We start from the raw sequence: 23,747 nt of genomic DNA, 5'->3' as shown, positions 1-23,747 counted from the left end.
TATGTTCACCAATCGCAGAAAGCGTTATGGTATATACCTCCAGTGTAGTGTTATCCTTGTGACGGCAGGGTGCGGATAGTGCTGAAAACAGGGGTGTGAATATTTGTGACGTTTTTTTTTTCCATTTGTTTATGCAGCAGTAGATTTGTCTGAGGGATAAAATTGAATTTTGGAATAGATGAAGATGGAAGTCTCGCACTGTGTGACTCATGCTTTTGGACTGCGGTTGTACCCCCGGGCTCAGCCTGGGTAATGTCACGCATTCTGCAGATTTATTGTTTCGATTCATAATTCATGTTCGCGTGAAAGTATATTTTGAATAATGCGATTTCCTCCCACCGGTCCCTCCCCCACCCCCCCGCAGCTGTTGAACAAAATCTCACACGTTTTGCAATTTGGCAGCCTTGAGATGGGTGTGAATGGATGGAGAAATATCCACCAAACAAAATAAACTGACCAACTTACAAATTCATCATTACAGTCTGTCTGAAAGGCAGTCCAGAGTGTGTAAGTTAAAAAAGGGATACGGATTGGACATGGATGGGGCAAAATGCACCCTGAAGACGATGTGAAAATGTTCGTGAGCCTCCCTGCCGCTGTCCTCGCATACGCGCTGTAATAATAGGATGTGAATCGCGGAGTTCGCGGTCACGCACTGCCTGCGTCACTCAAAAACGCCGCTTTATTTTTAGAAAGCTAGGAGTGCGCTCGCGGACGGGCGTCAGTCTTCAGAACGGCCCCGCGGCAGCGTTCACAGCGCTCGTCAAAAGGGCGGCCAATGACGGCGAGTCCCCCCTCCCCTTCCTGTCCTCCCATTGGCCAGGCGGTGATGCCCTCTCCCGTGCTGGAGCTGCGGAGCTCGATGAAGCACCACGAGTCTTCCTCCTGGCTGGAGGACTGCACCTTCCAGCACACCGTGCCTTACGTACACACCCTCAGAGACCCCGTGCACAACAGAGTCACCCTGGTGAGCTGTGTGTGTGTGTGCGCGCGTGTTGATGTGTGTGTGTGTGTGTGTGTGTGTGTGTGTGCGCGCGCGTGCGTATTGATGTGTGTGTGTGTGTGTGTATGTGTGTGTGCGCGTGTTGATGTGTGTGTGTGTGTGCGCGCGCGTGCATGTTTGTACATTCGTGTCTATCCAAGTCTATTTATTTGTGAATGTATTTGTTGGGGACAGTGCAGATTAACATTATTACAACTGAACGACATGAAACAAATGCCCCAACTAAAGTTTACAGCCATTTCTGTGCATGTGTGCACGCAAGCACGTGTGTGTGCGCACACACTTTGGTCTGGATTAAAACACCCCAAAAACACATAAGGAACTAAACTACGTTCCTTCTGCTCTTAGCTTTGGTTGCTTTGTATTTGAACTAAGGGTCCATGACTCAAGAGGTTCACTAGCACACACATGACAGAACACCCCCCCCCAGATCGCACTAAGCTCTTAGTCCCCCCCAGAATCCAGACGCCAGTGGGTTGTGGGGTTCGAACCCGCTCGCGGTTGGGCGTGGTTGAGCCGAGGGGTTGTGCTGCGTTCCTGCTGCACCGCGCAGAGCTGCAGTGGCGTTGAGGTGGCGCGACTCAACGCGTGGCGTCGGGTGCTTCTGCAGGGCTCGTCGAGTTCCACACAGAGCCGAACAGCAAACGCCGTCCTCTGAAGGGTCCGTTAAGGATGCAGCAGGCGTTCAGTGTAAGGGGCTGTTCGTCAGAGCCAGCGAGGGGGGTCTTCGTTAACAGCAGAGCGACGTTGTGTCACCCGTCACACACCTGGTCCAGGCCTGTGTGACGCCCGTACCACAGGAGTGGCGCTTCTCGTAACGGTCGCGCTCCCGCATCTCTGAACTCGGCAACCTCTCTTCCCGCCCAGGAGCTGAGCAACGGCGCCATGCTTCGGATTACCGTTCCTGAGATCGCCACGTCTGAGCTGGGTAAGGCCTGTGCGCAGAGGAGGAGGGGAGCCGGCCGTCCGTGCGCAGGTTTCCCAGGGGCGAGCGAGTCGCTCGGGAGGGAGAACGAGCCGTTTGTGTCGTTATTCGCGCGTGTCGGCGGGAAAAACCCGGTCGCCACGGCGCCTCGGTCGCCACGGCGTCGGGGGAGCAGTCTGTCGCCGTCTCCGTCGGCCGTGACGTCTGAGCAAATCACCGCGCGTCTCCTCTCTCCCTCCCTCCCTCCCTCCGCTCCACGCCCGTCACGCAGCGGCACCGTCGTCAGGGCGAGTCGCCATGGATCCCGCTCCGCGGCGGGAAGCGGCTCGCGCCGGTTTTATTATCATTATTCTTTTTTTTCTTTGTGGCGGATAATGGCGGAAATGGGTTTCCCCCGGCTCCATTACCTCGTTAGGCCGGGCTGGGGGCTGCAGGTGCGGGCCGGCCCCGCCGAGAGCGGAGAGGCCATTACCGCGGCGGCGGCCAGACGCGGCGTGGGCAGCGCACGCGCTCCGGGGCGGATCGATGCGCCTAAAAGCCGCCGGCCGCCATTAGAGCCGTCCGGGCGCGGCCGCGACGCTGTCCCCGTCGGGCCCGAGCCTCGTCCAGGCGCTCGCACGTAAATCGCTGTGGCACAGCGCCGCTGGCTTCCTGCAATTCCAGTCGGCTATTCTGTGTTAATTTGTCATTGGGAAGATTGCATTGTATTTGGCCGCGATACCGAACGCGCCTCTACCCATTTAACTGTGTGTTAACTGTTCCTTTTTGCGTCCCGATTTAGTTTTTAAAAAAATTAATTTTATCGTATAAATGTCTTCTTTATTTGTTTAATTTGTTGACTTTTTTTAATTGCCCGGACAACATTAAAAGCCAAACGAAATTGAGATGTTTTAAGAAGATCAGTGGGGTTCGGTTGAGTTACAGAGTTCAGTTTAGGGTCGTTTATCTGCGACCAGCACCTGACCAAAATTGATCACACATCGTGCCAGAATAGGATGAGCAGGCCTGATTCATGCAGTCGATAGCGTCACGTCTGGGCGTCTGGACGTCTGAGCGGTCTTGCGCTTGTGGTGGCCGTATTTCTCCAGAAGGAACGCTTGACTCATGCAGCCGCTATCGTACATCAGCCCTCCTCTCTGCTCCGTCAGAAGGGTGAGGAAAGCGTTTTCTCCAAGCACCTTAACCGTTTTTTTTTTTCAGTTTTACGGTGTGCGGTGAATTTCTTTGGCGAGAGTTTGAGGAACCGCCATTTTCTCAGCAGCCAAAACGAACCGCTCTTCAGCCGCGTTCGTTCAGAGGAAGGCTGCTCGCTGTCACGGCGACCGCCGCGTCCGGTTTCGACGAGCCCCCCCCCCCCCCCCGATGGCGTTTCCGTGCGGCGGAGCTGGGGGGCGGAGCCACAGCGCGCGGCGGGTCAGGAGCGGGAAATCGGCGCGCGGAGACGGAAGCGCGTTCCCTCCTCCCTCGTTAGTTCCACTTAGCGCCGGCGGGCCCTAATTAGACGGGACCGGCTCCCGGGCCTGCCGTCTGCCGCCATTACCGCCGTCTGCGCCGCGGCCTGGCTAACGTAATCACGCTAACGAGCCGCTGCCTCTGCGGCTCTGCTCCTCAACCCTTTGGGCCGCGTCGCAGGACGCAACGAAGACAGCTCAGCTTTTCCCACAGAAGCACCTGCAGTGATTAAAATACCGTGTGATACACACACCATACATTTATATAGTGGGTATTAACTTGTATATTATTTCCACAAGTTTTTACCCTTCCTGTTTTTGTATGGTCTTTCTCTTCCATTGTGAAGCTGTTTGGTTCCTTGTACAAAATATTCTTTGTGTATAAAATGTGCTGTTATTATTGTGTTGTGGTGTTCATGTCCCCCTGGTGTACCTGCTCAGAGTGGGACTGCTACACAAAGCCTGATCAGTTCATCTGCTGATCTGTCGTATCTGCGTGCTTGCAGCCAACTGCTCTGATTTAAAAAGCCAGCTGACCAGCGCTGCTCAAATTTAGGGGTGGGGATGGGGATGGGGATGACGGGGGGTGGGGGGGGCGATGTGGATGGGGGAGTGTGTGTGGGATTGTAACCTCTGGCGTTCTGCGAATCCAGCGAGCCTCTCCTGCTCTTTACGCGCTTCAGCGTCCGCGCGGCGTCCGGCGGCAGCGTCCGTGCTGACGCGCGCTGTCCTGCGATACAGTCTCCGCCAGCGAACCCCTTACCCTTCCTCCCGCATTAGCGGGTGATTTATACAGAGGAAAGGGACTTTCTGCCTTTAATGAAATGGCATTTAAACCGGCGCTGCCGTGACCTTTTTTGGTTTGTTTGCCAATTAATATTGCCTGGCGGGTTAATCGCTGCGCTGATTGTCTGTGGCGGGGGAGGTATCACGACCCGGAATGATCGCGGCACTTTCCCCACCCCCCCCTACCATCCCCCCCCCCCCCCAGTGAAAAAGTGCCTGCAGGCCATCAAGTTCATCCTGCCCAAGGAGACGGCCGCCAAGGTGCTGATCAAGTGGTACAACATCTACAACGCGCCCGGCGGTCCCAGCGCGCACCTGGAGTGGAGCCTGTTCGTCACCTGCTTCATGACCCTCATGGGCTACAACACCGACCGGCTGGCCTGGACGCGCAACGTGAGTACCGCCACCAGGGGGCGCCACTCGCGGCCCCGCTCCACCACGGTGGTTAAACTCTAGAGCCGGAGAGCCAAGCAGGTCGAACCGCAACTGAAAGAACAGAAGCAGATTTAGCACTTGGGGACGAGGCGTGCGAGCGGGTCAACCAATCAGGGGGCTCAAATGAATCTGAAACACCGCCAGTAACCTGTTTGCCTCCAAGACTGGAGTCAGACACCCCCGCTTCACGCTGACCGCCTGGCGAAATTACCGTGATCCCACATCACTTCAGCGCCCATGGTGACGGACAGCATGCCGGTGTAATGCACTCAGTGAACCTATGTGCTATATATCAGGGCAGTAATCTTAACCTTTTCGTCCCCTGGCCACAGAGGCTGTTTCATCCCAAAATTCACTGGCCAATTTCACCATTTTTCTAGAGAACTAGACATTTAGAATAGAGAAGGACCTTCGGGTGATGGGTGGTTACATGCCAAAGCGACGGGTAGAGTAGACTGACTTACCGGCCACAGATAAAATTCACTAGCATTTGTAATGTCGGTGAATTTGTCTTGTCAGGGCCGTCGAGTCCACCGGTTTCTCTGGGCGCTTGATTGATGAATTAAAGCAGATGATTACCTAGCCTCGCGTGCGTTCTTCGGTCGACGTCAGTCGCTGATTTTAAGGCGGAGGCGAGCTCTCCAGGCCCCCGGACGGCCACCTCCGCTCTGTGGGGGCAGCGTGAGTGCGTGGAGCACGCGGTGCTGGAGAGATACTCAAACCAAGGTCACAAGGTCACATGACTCTAAACGCACGCATAGGCTTTAGTAATTACCCGAAGTATGGGGGGGGGTTTGTGGTGGGGGTGGGAATGGGAATGGGGAAGGAAGGTGACAGTGGGGGGGCTGCCTTTTTTGACCCGCTCTTTTTTTTAAATTCGTCCGCAGCTTGACGTTGAAGTGCCTCTCTCCCCTGTGATTGCGCCGAAGAAGGCCCGCCCCTCGGAGACGGGGTCGGACGATGTAAGCGTTCTCGCCGCCGCGCTGAGGAAGGCCGAGCGATGCGTGCCGTCCGCAGACGTCAGCGCCTCGATCGCCCTCGCCGTTTGGAAAGCGGCTGCCCTGCGGCTCCTTTTGACCGCTTCTGCTCGATCGTTAGTGGGGAAAGCCCCAAAGACGGCGTCCCCACTTTCCCACCTTCTATATTCTGAGCCCCAGCAGTTCCCGGTTCGCCTCCCAGACTGGCTGAATTTAGCTGAGATGGAGTTCACTGCCAGCTCAGCCTCCTGCAGACACTGCATCGAGAATTCAATCTAGAAACTGTAGGATTACAATTGGAGTTGTTGACTCTCCTGTTTCATTTTGTGTGTGTGTGTCTGTGTCTGTATCTGTGTGTGTGTGTGTGTGTGTGTGTGTGTGTGCTCTGTGTGTGTGTGTGGTATGTGCGTATGTGTTTGTGCGTGGTATGTGTGCGTGGTATGTGCGTATGTGTGTGTGTGGTACACATGCATCTGTGTGTGTGTGTGTGCGTGCGTGCGTGCGTGCGTGCGTGTGTGTGTGTGTGTGTGTGTGGTACGTGTGTGTGCGTGGTACATGCCTGTGTGCGTGCGCGCGTATGTGTGTGTGGTACGTGTGTGTGTGTGGTATGTCCGTGTGTGTGTGTGTGTGGTACACGTGCATCTGTGTGTATGTGTGTGTGGTACGTGTGTGTGCGTGGTACATACCTGTGTGTGTGTGGTATGCGTGTTTGTGTGTGTGTGTGTGTGTGTGTTTTCGCGTGCGCGTATGTGTGTGTGGTACGTCCGTGTGTGTATGTGTGTGTGGTACGTGTGTGTGGTATGTGCGTGTTTGTGTGTATGTGTGTGTGGTACGTGCATGTGTGTGTGTGTGGTACATGCCTGTGTGTGTGTGTGGTACGTGCGTGTGTGTGTGTGGTACGTGCGTTTGTGTGTGTGTGTGGTACGTGCGTGTGTGTGTGTGGTACGTGCGTTTGTGTGTGTGGTACGTGCGTGTGTGTGGTGTTTGTGTGTATATGTGTGTGGTACGTGTGTGTGTGTGTGTGGTACGTGCGTGTATGTGTGTGTGGTACGTGCGTGTGTGTGTGTGTGGTACGTGCGTGTGTGTGTGTGGTACGTGCGTGTGTGTGTGTGGTGTGTGCGTGCGTGTATGTGTGCGTGTGTGTGTGTGTGTGTGTGGTACGTGCGTGCGTGTGTGTGGTACATGCCCGTGTGTGCAGGACTGGGAGTACCAGCGCTGCTCAGACTACCACTGGCAGGTGGAGTCTCTGCCCCTGAGCAGAGCTCTGCGGCTGGAGCCTGTGGAGGCCCCGCCCTGTGCTGACGATGGCCCCGCCCCCCTGCGGCTGGACCCCTCGGCCCCCCTGTTCCCCCACATCCCCGCCGTCTTCTTCGTGCTGCACCTGCTCTACGAGGAGCTCAAGCTGGACAACCTGATGATTAGGGGCACCCGCTCACTGGTGGTGCTGCTGCAGCAGCTGGCCAGGTATGTGGGTACTGGGGTGGGACTACACCTGGCCAGGTGCGCAGGTTATTTGTATCTTTTTTTCCATCTGGTTTGAGATGTGTGTGCGTATACACAATGATTTTATAAATAAACTGAAAGCTGGCTCTGTGCGCATTGCAGATAAAGCACGGGCCTCTTGACCCTGTGAGTCTGGGAATTTAGTTCTGTTTCAACCCAGAATTTAGACTCCGTTCCAGAATCCTCACCAAACGCCATGCCCATTTGTCAAGCCATGAAATGAATTTCTCTTCATTTCAGAAATTGACAGAATTAAACTGGTATTTGCCCTGCTGTCCTTGCGCCAGGGCCATTGGCAGGAAGTGGGCAGAGGGGATCCTGGGGAGAGCTTTTTAAACAGGCCGTTGTGTAACCGCTCAGTTGGGTTATGGCCCCCGGCTCAGCTGCCGTTGTCATTGGCGGTAATTCTGTCAAATCGTTTGGGTTTTTTTTTTTTTTTTTTGGAGCTCGTACAAGTTTGTCGTTTATTTGCTATACGGTTCCTCTATATGCCCTTCCCTGAGCTAGTGCTTTCCATTTTACACACCTCAGACTTTTTTTCAACCTTTTAAGTCTGTGTTCTAGAACTGTTACTTTCAGTTACCAGCAGTGATTGTGACATCAGCATTAGAATGTTAAGAACATTCTAATTGCCTATTTGTGATCTCACACCTTAAAGGTGTAATACAGCTTTATGACTGCTTTATCGTTCATGTCATACGCAGAAAGACAGCTGCTAAGGAGAGAATGACATCACGTGACACCAAAACGGGTGGAGCTAACGCATGCTACCGGTAACTCACTGATGTGAACTAATCCTTTCGTCTTGTGAAGAACTGAACTTTTTGATTGATTCAAAGTTCAGCTGCATCACCGATTGACAGCGAATGTCAGCTCCACCCAGTTTCGGGGTCACAATATGTCATTCTCCCATCACTAAAGACAGCCGTTTGCCGAAGGATCTGTTCTTCAGATAAACCTTCTTCACGTGCATCAAGATACAGGCCTGGAGTCATTCGACGTCTGCCCAAAAAAAGCGTATGTACAGTTTGGTGAGAATTTGATCATTGGAACTTTCTGTACCGTGTCCTCGAAGAACAAGAACAAAAACAAAACCAAACAAACCGACTCTCTTTTTAATTGCGAATCAAAAGATAAAGACAATACAGTTGATTGGAGGCAGGCCACGCAGTTCAACCACGCTTTTCCTATTCCCACCCCGGGCGCGCACAATAAAAAAAAATGTCAAGTTGAGTTGAGGCGGCAAAATTAGAGGTGCTTCAGCCGGGCTTACTCACCGCTGGTCACGCGGGCGGCGGTGTTGCCGGGGATTCGGTCCGTCTCCCTGGAGACGCCCGGCGCCGCTTGAAAAAACTTTGAGCGACGAATCAAAGCCGCGCGCGGCTGAACGGGTGCGTGGAGGGGCAGCCACTTGCCGTCTTTTGTTCTCCGGAAGAGCTTTTTTTTTCCCATCGTGCTCTTGAGTGCGTGGGCCGCGCTTTTATTTTAAGGTTAGTTTCTGATTTTCCGGTATTAAAAGTATTGATCGCATTCAGATTAGAGTCGTCATTAGGGTGCGGGGGCTGGGCTGTTAATCTATAAACCTGTTGGGTCATCATGACTTTCTCATTCTGTGGATGGGCTTTTTTTTCTTCTTCTTCTTTTTAATAGGGACCTGCAGCTAGAAGACTATATCGATCTGTACTGGCGAGACTATCCCTCATTCATCAAAACCTTCAAGGAGGCCTGCGTCATCGACCAGGGTAAGCACTGGGTCAATGGCTGGGTCTCCCCTGTCAGAACTCTGATGTGCCCAGCGTGATGGACCAGGGTAAGCGCTGGGTCAATGGCTGGGTCTCCCCTGTCAGAGCTCTGACGTGCCCAACGTGATGGACCAGGGTAAGCGCTGGGTCAATGGCTGGGTCTCCCCTGTCAGAACTCTGACGTGCCCAGCGTGATGGACCAGGGTAAGCGCTGGGTCAATGGCTGGGTCTCCCCTGTCAGAACTCTGACGTGCCCAGCGTGATGGACCAGGGTAAGCGCTGGGTCAATGGCTGGGTCTCCCCTGTCAGAACTCTGACGTGCCCAGCGTGATGGACCAGGGTAAGCGCTGGGTCAATGGCTGGGTCTCCCCTGTCAGAACTCTGATGTGCCCAGCGTGATGGACCAGGGTAAGCGCTGGGTCAATGGCTGGGTCTCCCCTGTCAGAACTCTGATGTGCCCAGCGTGATGGACCAGGGTAAGCGCTGGGTCAATGGCCGGCTCTCTCCAGGCCGAGCCCTAAAATAATAGGTGGATAACAATTTATTTCTCCCTGTGTCTGAAATGCGCCCCATCAGTTGGCTCTAAAATGGGGTTAATGGCAGGGTGAGTGACAGGCGTGTGCTTTGCCCCTCCCCATGCCATGCTCACATAGAGCAGAGAAGTCTGTCGTCATGGCGAGGAGATAATTGATGTGTGTTTGTGTTTGCTCCTCCCTCTATAGCTCAGGCGAAGCAGACATGTCTGTTGCCATAGTGAGAGGATGATTGACAGGCTTCTGTGTTTAACTCCTCTCCTCACGGGTCAGTTGAAGGAGATATGTTTGTTGCCGTAGTGAGGCGATGATTGACAGGCGTGTTTTTGTTCCTCCCCCTGCAGCTCAGATGGAGCAGATGAACCGGCCCGCCTTCCTGTCGGCCGAGCCTCCCAGCATCTTCAGGTGGTTCAGCAGCTGCCTGCGGGGGAAAGAGGTCTCTCCATTTCCCTACCTGCCCGGAATCTGCAAGAGGACCAAACTACTGGTGCTGGTGGGTGCCAAAATTCAACATTGCATCAGCTCGCCATTTTCTTCGGAAAACCAGTTTGCTTTTTGCTGTCTAACTGCAGTCAGGTCTTAAGCCGCAGTCTCTAGGCGAGGTCCCCCTCTTAACTATAATCACAGCAGCTACCTTTTATGGAAAAACTACATGGCAGGATGTGTAAACATGTTATCAGTATGAAAAATTATTTTGCTGTCATTTTAAAGTTCTAGGCTTAAGCCGATTCCTGTTGAACACTATTGACTTTCAGCTGGTTGTGCTGAATGCACAGAGCTACCTGCCATGGACAGTAATGTTTCACATGCTTTCTGTACAGGCTGTACTGCACTACAGCAGTGCACATACCTGGAAATCAGCATATTTATCCCTGTATCTATTGCTCTGTTTATTCAATGATGAAGAGTTGAGTGCAAACTTACTGGCTGTTTTTAGTGTGCGCCATTGCACAGCAGTAGGGGGCGACAAATCAAAGCTGGTGTGCCAGTATGCAAGAGACAGTCCATTAAAATATACTCCTGTTTAGCATGCCTGACGCTTTGAACACACTCCAACACTCCAGAGGGAAGATAAGTGCGTTTTCGAAAGTATAGGACTGTGACATACCACTACTACACCACCGCCACCACTACTGCTACCATTGTTACTGTATTACTACTACTACTACCACCGTTGCTACTACCACTGCTACTACACTACTACTACTTCTGTGACTGTCTGCTTTAAAGGTATCAAGTGACTACCGTCATATAACAGTCATGTTAATGAACACCTGTAGTATATTCCCAAGTCTTTGATTTGCATAGAATGTAAATTTTATTGAGGTGACCGTATAAATATTTTCCGGAAGTTCAGTAGTATTGTAGTGAAGGATGCTAACAGCATCGTGAACGCAGTTATTTCACTCGTAGGACGGCTGCTATGAAGGTCAGATTTCATTATAAGACTGAAATTGTCTTTCTGTTACGTCTCAGCATGCATCCTGTTCATCTTGTACTAATTGGAGACAATACCAAACTTAAGCAAATACCAAATTTAAAAAGACGTATAAAAAAAGTAATAGATTTGTTCTCCCCTTTGTCCATACCAAAATTGCGACAACGCAGTGCGCAGGTCACATGACAAGCGTTTATGAAGCAGACGGGTAGCGCAGGCCAGGCGGGGAGCCGCGGAGCCGTTGCCCGGGTATCCGCTGTGCGCTATTTTCCGCCACAGCTGGAGTGGATGCGCGGTAAACGAAGGACCCCACCCACAGCCAGAGGGGGCGCTGTAAACGAAGAAACATGGCTTTACAGCACAGCACAAACGCTAACTTCAGCCAGACTTCTGCTTTCATGGAACAAGCAGACAAACACGGACAACAACTTTTATAAGAAAAATGCAACAAATATTACTTGCATTAGAAAATATTTCGGCTCAGTAATTCAACAGTGCATGGGTGTATAGAGCTGCTGAGTCTCTGTGTAGCTCTGCTTGCATGAGTAAGCAAGTGACCACTGTTCAATTTGCACCCCTTTCATATCACGGCATACAAAGAAAGCAATTTCACAAGAACTTAACGTACATGTAATTTATGGGCTGGAAAAAACGTGGTCGCTGCCGGAGCAGTGCCACATAAAAAAGCAGAGCGTGAGGTTATGATTAACTCATAATCGATAGCAAATTCAGAAAGTCGTGTAGGTGTTAAACAGAAAAGGATTCGGACTCGACCCCTGTCTTCTGAGGATGTGCGGTGCTCGTTAGTGTTTGTCATTCTGTGTTCCTGCCGCGTTGTAAATTAAAAAGGCCTCTCTCCACCGCTGTTAGCAATCAAGACCCTGGCAACACAAGAGGCCAGTCAATTATGAGTGTGCTGCTGTGCTGGGGTGTGCCTTTCTCTTACCTACCCCCCCCCCCCCTCACCCCCCCCCTCACAGAGCTTCGCCCTTTACATCGTCGGCAACGACAACGCCGTGTCCAGCGACGAGTCCAAGTACCTGTCCAAGGTCACCGCGGGTAGGTGCCCCTCCCCACTGGCCTAACTCCATCAAGAAGCACAGCCCCCCCCGGGCCCGAGGCATTTACAGGCCCCTCCAGAGGCCTTGAGACCCCGCCCCCCGGAGGAGGAATGACATCTTTGTCTCCCGTTTGAGTCAAACAGCCCCTAAAGAGGGGGGCTCTTATCCTTTCATGATCTCTGTTGTGCTTGTCTGCAGTTATCTGAAAATGTTTCTTTGTGTGCACAATCTATATGAACATCAATCTTAAAACAAAAAGAAAACGCGCGCAATGTGTACATATGCAAATTTTTAATTTTTAATTCTGTAAAAACAGTGCCCAAAGGCCATTCTTCTTGCATCTCATCTCCTTTCTCAGGAGGACCGAGTCGGTGGCGCACTGAGCAGCCTGTCCTGTTTTTGCATTGATCTTTGTGCTGTTTAGAAAGGAGATGTGTTGTTGTGTCACAGTTCTGTGCTTCACTAAGCCTTTTTGCTGCAGGACCATTATCATCTCGAGAGTGGAATGATTAAGCCTTTCCACCTTTAAAAGCGTGGGATCGCCTCTGCGATTCGCTGCTCATAACATGAACTCTGGAGCGACAGCACGCTCTTATTGTTTTTCCCCTCCCTGACCTCTTTGACCTATTTTGCACTTCCTGTGATGGAAAAATGACCTGGTCTTCACGTGCGCCTGTTTTCCCCACCGCAGGCCAGAAGAAAAACCTGAATGAGCTGTCTTTCAGGAGGTAAGCGTGACAGGACGATGCTGCAGGCACACGCACGCTAACATGTACAGACACGCACGCACGCTAACGTGCTAGCACACACATGCACACTAAAACGCTAGCACGCATGCACGCTAACATGCTAGCACACACACATGCATGCTAACAAGCTAGCAGGCACGCACGCACAGGCACACACTCTTTAAATGAATAAAAAAGGCAGTGCTTGTGATTATACATTTGTGTTGCTATAAATGCCTTCATGCTACTTTGCGTTCAGATTCAGTTAAAAAAATAACAGTATCCCCTGCAGTAGTTATTTCTACATACGCGTGTCGTATTGCTAAGCAATAATATGCTAAGGTTGTATTCTCTGTAAATGGAATGTGTTCGGGAACGTGTGTTTATTTTGAACATCTAACTTTAGCAAGGACCGGGCTTATTATGGCTACATGCAGGATTGCTGTGATGTTGTGTTGTGTTAATGTATTAAAGGGGATGGCAGTGGTGTAGCATTGTGTTAATGTATTAAAGGGGATGGCAGTGGTGTAGCGTTGTGTTAATGTATTAAAGGGGATTGCAGTGGTGTAGCATTGTGTTAATGTATTAAAGGAGATGGCAGTGGTGTAGCGTTGAGTTAATGTATTAAAGGGGATGGCAGTGGTGTAGCGTTCTGTTAATGTATTAAACGGGGATTGCAGTGGTGTAGCGTTGTGTTAATGTATTAAAGGGGATGGCAGTGGTGTAGCATTGTGTTAATGTATTAAAGGAGATGGCAGTGGTGTAGCGTTATGTTAATGTATTAAAGGGGATTGCAGTGGTGTAGCATTGTGTTAATGTATTAAAGGAGATGGCAGTGGTGTAGCGTTGTGTTAATGTATTAAAGGGGATGGCAGTGGTGTAGTGTTGTGTTAATGTATTAAAGGGGATGGCAGTGGTGTAGTGTTGTGTTAATGTATTAAAGGGGATGGCAGTGACCTTGTGTTGGATTAATATTTTAAAGGGAATGATCGGGGTGTTCTCTCTCTCTCTCTCTTTCAGGCAAAGCAGCGTGAAGCCTAGCGCCCCCTACTGCAGCCTGGCGGAGAAGCTGGTCATCTGGCTCACGACGGCAGGCACGTTACTCTCTCTTTTTCGCGGGAAACTTGCCACGGCTGAAAAAGAACCCTGGAGGGCTCTCGACCCCGCGACGTATCCCCGCACGGAGCCCGCGGCCACTCGTAACGCTCCGCTGAAACGGCGCTCCAATCACGGCGGGTTACCCGTCTGTGGTCCCGCCTACGTCCTGCCAGCAGGCACCTGATTCGCCCCGTTCCCTCATGAACGGGAACTCTTCCTCAGTCCAAATGCAGCGGCTGCTGATGTTTTTGTGCACAGTTGTGGTTACCGTGTAGTATGATCACAAACTGGCTTCCACAAAGAAACTGTTGTATAAGTCAACTATAAGTACAGTGAAGATGCTCCGCCATGAAGTCTGGTTAAAATCAAAGATTCTGTAGACTCACCAGATGCTCAGCTCCTGCGATCCCACCATCCCCTCTCCTCCTTAAATACAGGTGTCTTTGGTGCTGTATTAAAGTACAGAGAGCCCATTGCTTGAATAATGTATTTGGTGAGGCTCCTTAAGGAACTATAGGAAGATGTTTAGACTGTTGTCACAGGGCTTTCAGTATTGCAGTGTGTGTGCAGAGCAGAGTATCTGGTGAATGTGGAAGATCTGTGTGGTAATTTAAACAGGAGCGTGTTCCTGCCTGTTTAGGATTCACGCTGAAGGACCTGGACTCCGTCCCCTTTGGCATAGCCCTCCCAATCCGTGACGCCATCTACCAGTGCCGTGAGCAGCCCTGCTCTGATTGGTCGGAAGATGTCTGCTTGCTGATTGGACGGCAGGACCTCACCAAGCAAGCGCACAAGGTCACTCTGGCGAAAGGCAAATCGGTGAGTCTGGTGTGCGGTAGGCTTCTTCTTGACTCGTGTTCTTTTTACTGTTGGCCTGGGCCAAATATACCCAGCCAGGACATTACTGGGATTTTAAAGTAAAATGTGCGCAAAACTGTAAATATGCAAATGATATGATCTTTGTTCCTTTTCTGAACAATATAAACAATATGTACGGCTCATGGTTGCAGTTTAGCTCTGCTAAATTTACCTTTATCCTATTATATTCAAAGAAACCATGTAGGTAAGAAGACACAAACCAAATGCTAATCTTAACAACCACAAAATAATAATCAAATTTACACTGGTTGCCTAGCAACAATAGGTGTAAATGTGGGGTTACCTGGAAACGTTGGGTGAAATTGTGGGGTTTCCTCGAAACTATCGGTACTGAAGAATGTGGAGTTTCCTAGTACCAGTGGGTGATAATGCCGGGTTACCCGAAAGTATGTGAAAATGCAAAGTTGCCTAGCAAGGACAGGTGAAAATGTGGGGTTGCCTGGCAAAGGCGGGTGAAAATGTGGAGTTGCCTGGCAAAGGCGGGTGAAAATGCGGGGTTGCCTGGCAAAGGCGGGTGAAAATGTGGGGTTGCCTAGCTACGGCAGGTGAAAATGTGGGGTTGCCTAGCTACGGTGGGTGAAAATGTGGGGTTGCCTGGCTACGGTGGGTGAAAATGTGGGGTTGCCTAGCTACGGTGGGTGAAAATGTGGGGTTGCCTGGCTACGGTGGGTGAAAATGTGGGGTTGCCTGGCTACGGTGGGTGAAAATGTGGGGTTGCCTGGCAAAGGCGGGTGAAAATGTGGGGTTGCCTGGCAAAGGCGGGTGAAAATGTGGGGTTACCTGGCAAAGGCGGGTGAAAATGCGGGGTTACCTGGCAAAGGCGGGTGAAAATGTGGGGTTGCCTGGCTACGGTGGGTGAAAATGCGGGGTTGCCTGGCTACGGTGGGTGAAAATGCGGGGTTGCCTGGCTACGGTGGGTGAAAATGCGGGGTTGCCTGGCTACGGTGGGTGAAAATGCGGGGTTGCCTGGCTACGGTGGGTGAAAATGCGGGGTTGCCTGGCTACGGTGGGTGAAAATGCGGGGTTGCCTGGCTACGGTGGGTGAAAATGCGGGGTTGCCTGGCTACGGTGGGTGAAAATGCGGGGTTGCCTAGCAAGAACAGGTGAAAATGCGGGGTTGCCTAGCAGTGATGGGTGAAAGTGAATCTTCTCGGCGTGCTCTCTGGCGGTCAGACGGTGGGGGCGGGGCTGACGCTGGACGCCCCGGCGGCCTCGGAGGCGGCGGAGGAGGAGGAGGACGGCATGAACGACGTCAACCAGGAGGTGACCTCGCTGATCTGGAGCCAGGACCTGCGGGTGCAGGAGGCGCGGCGCCTCCTCCAGAGCTCCCGGCCCGTCCGCGTCAACGTGGTGCACCTCCCCGAGGTCAGCGACCACGAGTACATCGAGGAGAAGGAGAACAAGTGAGTGGGGCTGCCTGGGGGCGGAGCCAGAGGGCACATCAACAACTGAGGCCAGATGCGTAGTGCACTTTAAATAGAGGCCAGAGGCGTGATGCGCTTTAAATTCAGAGATATAGTGCGCTTTAAATTCAGAGATATAGTGTGCTTTAAATTCAGAGATATAGTGCGCTTTAAATTCAGAGATAGTGTGCTTTAAATTCAGAGATATAGTGCGCTTTAAATACAGAAATAGTGTGCTTTAAATTCTGAGATATAGTGTGCTTTAAATACAGAGATACAATGTGCTTTAAATTCAGAGATATAGTGTGCTTTAAATACAGAGATATAATGTGCTTTAAATTCAGAGATATAATGTGCTTTAAATACAGAGATATAGTGTGCTTTAAATGGAGGCCAGAGGCGTAATGCGCATTAAATACAGACCGGTTACACACTTTATATACTGGAGCGTAACCAGTTTTAAAAGCAGACGTTGTGGTCGGGGGCTAAGTGGCTGAAGGGCTGAGTACTTCAGGGTACAAATTAAGTGAACGTCCTTTTGGTTAGCCGAGGCGTTAGGTAGCGGTAGCAGCCGTGCAAGAAATGAATGAAAGCGGATACCAAACCGCAGCTTTTGTCCCAGAGTAATCCAAGGGTGTGCAAAGACCAAAATTCAGAAACGATAAAGGCAGCAGAATGTTTCCGAAGAACCGGAGATGAAATTGTTTGTTTCCGGGTTGCCCAAAATTAACTTAAAGAAATACGCATATTTTAACTAGTGAGAAAGAGGAGGAGTGTTGGGTATGGACTCCCCCTCTGACACGCACGTACACACACACACACACACACACACACACACTCTCATTCACACCTCAGATGGGTAACCCCCCCTCCGGTTCCTGCTCTGTCTCATCTCCAGGCTATGCTGGCCGAGCACTTTGAGGCTTCCTGTGTCTGTGAGCGGCTAAATGGTGAATTACGTGTCTGACACACCGTTCCCCGGGCACTGGCCGGAGTCTGTGCACTTGACACCCGGACAGCCTTTTTGCATGTTCAAACGCACTGGGGCTCGACGCATTAAAATGGGAATCCGCGGGTGACTTTTTTTTTTTTACGGTCGCGGCCATCGGTCTGCAGTCGTCATGGGAACGGCAGAGCGAATCAGAGACAGGGTGTAAATCTGTTTTCACGCACACGCAGGAGCCGGTGGTTGTGTGTGACAGCTACGCTGATGGATCATCTTAATCCCGTACGTGCTTTGAGGGAACGCTGCACGCCTCTTTTCAGATTGCTCACATTTAATACATGCACATGACCGTCATTTTGCCTCGCAGAACATGCTATGTATCATGTTTTCCCATTTGGGTCGCGGTGACTTTTTTTGATGCCGTAATAATAATAATAAAAAATGCACGTGCTTTCCAAATCGGTGATTGTTTTTTCCATCGTTTTTTTTTTTTTTTTTTCCTTGTTTCCTTGAGCCAATCGTTCATTGTGATGGAACGCCGTCAGGAAGTGATGAACGCCAGGGAATGTGTTCTAGATAATCACTTCCATGAGGCCTTCTCGTGGAGAAAGTCCTGAAATTCACCTAAAACTGTTTATGGTGTGGGCATACTACCCGTGCTGTGTAGACCGCAGCCTGGGGCTGGCCTGCGCATTGAGGCCTGGTCCATTTATGCCCTGTCAGGCTGCTGCAGCCCGGCCACTCCCTGGCTTCTGAGGCCTGTTCTCTCTTTGTCTCGCATCAGGCTGCTGCAGCTCTGCCAGCGGACCATGGCCCTTCCTGTGGGAAGGGGGCTGTTCACCCTCTTCTCTTACCACCCCGTCCCGACCGAGCCCCTCCCCGTCCCAAAGCTGAATCTGACCGGTACGTATCTCTCCGTCTCCCGCTTCTCTTCATCCACCCGTCCGTCAGTCTGCCTGTTTCTCCTCCCTCCCTCCCTCCCTCCCTCCCAGCGCCTGGCTGTTTGTTAAAGGGCGAGATGGCTGCCCTCTGACCTGTTTACAGTAAAACTGAAAAAGGGGGCGGTGGGCGCCTCTTCCGACGCGAGCCGGAACGAGCTCTTGCTGCTGCATGGGCGGCGGCGGGTTCTCGGTCTGCGTGTTTGTGTCCAAGCCCCAGACAAACCGCCGCTGCTCCTCGCCCCCTCCCTGTTCTCGGGTGAGAATGCGCACGGCGAACGCACGACCGCGCTCTGATTACGCCCGTTTCTGCCGTTAAACTTCTCTCCCGGGGCGTGTTTTTTTAAACACCCCGAGAAAGAGGGTCATCCGTCGGGCGCACGTCCCGCGCGTAACTGCCTGCCGGTAATCAGAGCTGTTATTTCTGCTCTCTGCTCTTTGTTACGTTCCCCAAAAAGCGCCAGAGTGGAGCGTCGGGGCGGCGGTTGGGAGAGGAGGCTGGCGTCTGCTGTGCGTGTGACTTTATGGTTTTCCCTTTGGCTGGTAGAGCTTTTGTTCCTTTGATCAAAAAATACAAAAAGGAAATGGCGGCTCTTTTTGATGTCCGACCGCAAGGCTCAACACAGGCCCCCCCGACCGTCATGAAGGCCAGTAAAAAATTTTCCCATGCGCGTCCCGACCCAGACCCGCACCCTCCAGCCATTGTGGGCGCCCCACCCCACCCTGTGACCATCGCCGCCGGAGGAGAGAACCAGGAGGGGAGGCGCGGAGGCGTCTGAACATTTCGCCAGCTCATTTGATGTGGGCTACATCTCTCCGGGCCCCGATTCCCGTCACGTCCTCCTTGTCCGAATTGGGGCCCACGTGACGCCCCATACGGCTCAGTCCGGTGAGGAGGCTTGGAGCCGTAGGGTTTTATTTCAGACCAGCACTAAAGCAGCCCATCCGGAGATTCTTTAGTCAGGATCTCGGTGATTTGAGACGGGGGCTGGGCTGGAAGAACAGTCTTCTGCTGCGTAGACTCAACTTGCATGTGACTGGACTGGCCTGCTTTGAACTGGCCTGCTGTGTGTAACATTGTGCATTGAACTGGTGAAGGATTAGACCCACCCTGCCTGTTATTTTTGTTGAGTCATGTTGTTTTTTGTTTTGTGGGAGGGATAACTGCTCAGAATGCAGTGTTCAGAGACGGTAGGAAATTACGGCATCTGCGTTTCCTGTACTCAAACCATCCAAACCACCACGCCATCGTCGATCTGACACTCTCCTCCCCACCCCCCCAGCTACTGTCACTCCATTCCAGCCCCCCCAACCTCTCCAATCCAGCCCCTTCCACTCCAGTCAAGCCCCTCCCACTCCAGTCAAGCCCCTCCCACTCCAGTCAAGCCCCTCCCACTCCAGTCAAGCCCTTCCCACTCCAGTCAAGCCCTTCCCACTCCAGTCAAGCCCTTCCCACTCCAGTCAGTCCCTTCTCACTCCAGTCAAGCCCTTCCCACTCCAGTCAGTCCCTTCTCACTCCAGTCAAGCACCTCCAACTCCTGTCAAACACCTCCCACCCCAGTCAAGTCCCTCTTACTCCAGTACAGTCCCCCAGCCCCCTTACCATTGTAGTCAATCCCTTCCCACTTTGCTCCTGTCCAGTCCCTCACACTCCAGCCTAGCTCCTCCCACTCCAGTCAAGCACTTCCCACCCCAGGCAAGCCCCTCCTACTCCATTTGAGCCCCATCATCGTTGTGGCTGTGTTTTGGCAGGTCGGGCTCCGCCCAGGAACACCATGGTGGACCTGAACAGCGGGAACATCGACGTGCCGCCCAACATGACGGCCTGGTCCAGCTTCCACAACGGGGTGGCGGCGGGCCTGAAGATCGCCCCCGCCTCCCAGGTGGACTCTGCCTGGATCGCCTACAACAAGCCCAAGAGCACCGAGCTGGCCAATGAGTACGCGGGCTTCCTCATGGCCCTGGGCCTCAACGGTCACCTCACCAAGCTGGCTACGCTCAACATCCACGACTACCTCACCAAGGTGAGAACCCCCCCCCCTCCCCCTACAGGCTGGAGGACTGCATTACACTCATGGAACACATCAGAAGCTCTTATTCCAGGGGTGTCAGACTCGTCTTGAAGGGCCAAAGTGCCAACTAGACTGTGTTTTCAGAGTGTTTAAGCACTCAAGTCATTAATATAAGTTATTGATTTGCTGGAGCCCGCTCACGCCTTTTCCAAGGCCTAAATTGACTGCTGATTTGAAAGGAAGCCACAAAAGCTGGCTGAGTTTGACACCCCTGTCTTATCCACTGTGACAAAGTGGAGAACACCACTGTTACTATCAGCAATATCTCAGAGAAAGCACAGTAAGAATGTTCATAGCCAGTAATTCTGCAAAACAGCTGGTCAAACCAGCAGTGAATACGGTAGTTCCAAACCTGCGGCTCTGGACCTGCTTTGGAATCCGTTCAGCTTCAGTTCACTCTGTTCATGAAATGAACTCACTTCAGTTTTTATGAATTCACAGACGCCTGTAATTCTCGAATTGGAGGTTTCAGATGACTAATAGAATTTTGGTTTGTTTCATGAACTGACTGAATGGAATTGGAATTTTCCCACGGGCTGAGCAATGGGCGTGGCTGAAGTGGGCCACTTGGATACGCATGATCGAAGTAACAATATGTACTTTATGTTGTATCTACTGACAGCCACGGCATCAAATGAAACGCCGGTCACTGTTTATATTGTGCGCTCTTAAATCGTGTTATAGAACACACAGTATTGCATTTGATAGATTTAAATTCCGTATTTGAATTGGGGTGCTGTCAGTTTAGTGAGCGGGTGGTTGCAGGAACTGTGGGCCCACTGCTCTGAAGGTCTGGAAATCGCGTAGGTTTAGGCACAGACATCTGACTGGCAAGTAAGTAAACACAACAGTAATCTGGTTTTAAGAAGTCCTGCTGATAATCCCAATCCTTTGTGAAATGCTAAGAGTTATCTCAAACCTTAAAAATCTTGACGCTAGACTTTGAATAGAGAGTAGATTAGGGTTTGCTTTGTGTGCTGTTCAAGTTTTTGTTCCTGGTTTTTAATATGTGATTATATGACTATCGATATTAGCGTCCCTGTGTGTTATATTAGCTGTCAGTGTGCCAGTTCACTCAAAGGTCAGTGTGAGCTTCAGGTGAGCTCTGTTGTATTAGCTGGAGGATGTAGAGGCTGGCCAGTAGAGCTCAGTCTGTATTTTAAATAAAATGGCATTTTTATTAAATATAAAATATAACCCCAGCTTGAGCGCTTTGGGTCACCACCGCGTCCGTCAGGTTCATTCATGATGAAAGTGTCATTCATGTCACGCGTTTTTTTTTTTTTTGTTGAGCCGGTCTCGACCCGAAACCTTCCTTCCGCGTGAAATGGAGCGAAATTCGCACCTTGTGCCCCACTCTCGCCAGACCGAGTGTAAAAACGGGCTTGGTGTGAATTGGAGGGGGAGGTTGGGAGGTCCTGCTGCAGATTGTACACCCTATGCTGTTGATTTTGCTAAAAAATAAAATATATAGAAGGAACGAACAAGGCTCGCATCACGTTTATGCAGCTTTTTGCATTTCGTTTTTTGTTTTTTTTTCTCGGTGCGCGTGTTTTTCCGTTTCTCGTTGCGCCCGCGGCGCCCGCCGCCGCGCGCGGCGTTTTTGCAGAATTTCGCCCGCGGCCTCGCTCTCATCCTGTTATTTTTCTCGCATGAAAGCAGGGGAGGAAGCGCAGATGCGAGCGCGAGTTTCGCTTTGACATTTTCCATGTCCGTGACGCACGCTTAACCCTTTCATTTCCAGTCAGGCCCGTCTTTGATGTCCCCGCGCGGCCAGCGGCGGTACCTACCCGCGTCTCCGAGGCGGAAGGCGCGCGCGGGTGGGCGGAGCCATCGCCGCGGCTCACTTTCTCTTTTCAGACTTTCTCGGGCCTTCGGTGTCAATATTGCTTTTTTTTTTTTTTTTTTTCAAAAGGACAGTTCCCTTCCCCCCCCCACCCCCACAGTCTCTTGAAAGCCTCTTCCTTACTGGCCCGCGAGGATGGATTCTGTAGTTTATCGCGTGCGATTTGCAAAAACTTACACAGAACTTCCATTGGTTATGACTTCAGACCGTGGCAGGCATCATCTGTTGAACAGCATGTTTTTGGCAGCGTGTGTAGGTGTGAAAGGGTTAGTTCTCCTTTGCCCTTATGAATCAGAAGGGGCATTTCTAAACGTTCTCAGATGCAGAAGATTTGGCTAGCTCAGCGGACTCTGCAACAGCTGTGTGTCTGGGACACGGCACAGCTGAGAATTCTATTATAGGTAATGTAGGAGTTGACAAAAAAAAGCTGATTGCAGGCAGACATTGTAGGCTTGCCACGCGAAACTTAAGGTGGCGGTTTGGAGAGGGAGTGGGAGGAGCAGGCAAAGAGGGTCTAAGTTTATGAACTAAAGATGATGTAGTGAGGTGCACACTGGGAAAATAAGGCTTCAGCAAAAACTGGATCTTCTGCTATCCAAAAACTGGATCTTCAGCTATCCAAAAACTGGAGCTTCAGCTATGCAAAGTTTTTAAGTTGCACCTAGCAGAAGTGATTTTCGCGATTCCCCTTCAGTAGCCTTAAGGGGGGCGCTGCACCCACACATTGGGGTAGGGCCCCCACCAAAACCTTGACCTCGCCACCCCCAATGCATGTTCATTATGTGATTGCACATCATCTTTCATCTCTCTTGAATGAATTAATGAATTTATCTGACAATTTAAAAACAAGATTTAGTAAGACTACATAGCAGACAGTAATCCTTTAAAAATAGTCGAGGATAGAAACACAAGAAAGCCAGCTGGCTTATTTCTCTCTGTGGCTAAGTGAACTCCAAAAGTATTTGAACAGTGACACGTTGTTGTTGTTACATTACATTACATTATAGGCATTTATGTAGATTTGGCATAGTATTCTGGAATTGCGGTAGGGAGTGTGGTTAAAGTACAGACTGACAGCTTTAACTTGAGAGTGTTTTCATCCATATCGGATGGACAGTTCAGAAATTACTGCACGCTTCCTATGTAGTCCCACAATTTCAACCACCAAGAGTAGCTTTTAACTACCAGAACAGCTTCACAGCTGTTTCTAATTAGGCTGCCTGCATGTTAACCACACAGTCATCGTATCTTTTCAGTTCCAAAGTGCGAAAATACCGAGTTCAGACTACAAACATGAGTCACTGTCCAAATGCTTTTGGAGTTTGCCGTACCGTCACGGTATTTTGAGAAAATATTCTTCAGCCGGGGAACTACCGAGTGCAGTCTGCTGGAGAGCTACAAAATGCTCGAATTGAGAAGTTCAAGAACAAAACTTAAAACCAGCGGAGCACGGTGGCTCTCCAGGGCCAGGTTTGAGGACCTGTGGTCTGTGATTAGGATGCTTTTCCTCCCTGGCTGACCCCCCCCCCTTCCCTCCCCCGCCCCCCTGCTCTCTCAGGGTCACGAGATGACCAGTATCGGGCTGCTCCTGGGCGTTTCGGCCGCCAAGCTGGGCACCATGGACATGTCAATCACGCGGCTGCTGAGCATCCACATCCCCGCCCTGCTCCCGCCCACGTCCACCGAGCTGGACGTGCCGCACAACGTGCAGGTGGCCGCCGTGGTGGGCATCGGCCTGGTGTACCAGGGCACCGGGCACCGGCACAACGCCGAGGTGCTCCTCGCCGAGATCGGTCAGTGCGCCACCCCGAGCCGTCGCAGCGCTGCGATGGTGCTGACTCCCTGTGGAGGGCTGCAGGATGGCAGCTTACCGCTAGTTAAGAACACTCAGTTAAGAACATTCTAATCGTAGTTGTGATCTCACACCTTATACGGAACGTTCCAGTGCTGATGTAACAATCACTACTGCTAATTTGAAGTAAT

At 51.3% G+C, this 23,747-nt stretch overlaps 1 protein-coding gene across 2 annotated transcripts in view; it reads left to right on the top strand.

Annotated features, from left to right (window-relative positions):
• anapc1 (anaphase promoting complex subunit 1) overlaps window positions 1-23,747 on the top strand; it is a 54,317-nt gene that overhangs the window by 9,078 nt on the left and 21,492 nt on the right. For both annotated transcript variants that reach the window (XM_035400751.1, XM_035400750.1), the window contains exons 15-29: window positions 824-967; window positions 1,871-1,931; window positions 4,371-4,558; window positions 5,488-5,562; window positions 6,776-7,041; window positions 8,731-8,822; window positions 9,700-9,848; window positions 11,774-11,852; window positions 12,546-12,582; window positions 13,603-13,676; window positions 14,321-14,499; window positions 15,733-15,962; window positions 17,693-17,811; window positions 19,599-19,870; window positions 23,323-23,557. In XM_035400751.1, coding sequence (XP_035256642.1) covers window positions 824-967; window positions 1,871-1,931; window positions 4,371-4,558; window positions 5,488-5,562; window positions 6,776-7,041; window positions 8,731-8,822; window positions 9,700-9,848; window positions 11,774-11,852; window positions 12,546-12,582; window positions 13,603-13,676; window positions 14,321-14,499; window positions 15,733-15,962; window positions 17,693-17,811; window positions 19,599-19,870; window positions 23,323-23,557 — 2,200 coding nt within the window. The remainder of the gene's footprint in view (window positions 1-823; window positions 968-1,870; window positions 1,932-4,370; window positions 4,559-5,487; window positions 5,563-6,775; window positions 7,042-8,730; window positions 8,823-9,699; window positions 9,849-11,773; window positions 11,853-12,545; window positions 12,583-13,602; window positions 13,677-14,320; window positions 14,500-15,732; window positions 15,963-17,692; window positions 17,812-19,598; window positions 19,871-23,322; window positions 23,558-23,747) is intronic.

The sequence above is a fragment of the Anguilla anguilla genome, chromosome 18, assembly GCF_013347855.1.
Source record: "Anguilla anguilla isolate fAngAng1 chromosome 18, fAngAng1.pri, whole genome shotgun sequence".
NCBI classification, from domain to species: Eukaryota; Metazoa; Chordata; class Actinopteri; order Anguilliformes; family Anguillidae; genus Anguilla; species Anguilla anguilla.
The sequence above is the reverse complement of the archived record's forward strand: the minus strand, read 5'-3'. Positions and strand labels throughout refer to the sequence as shown.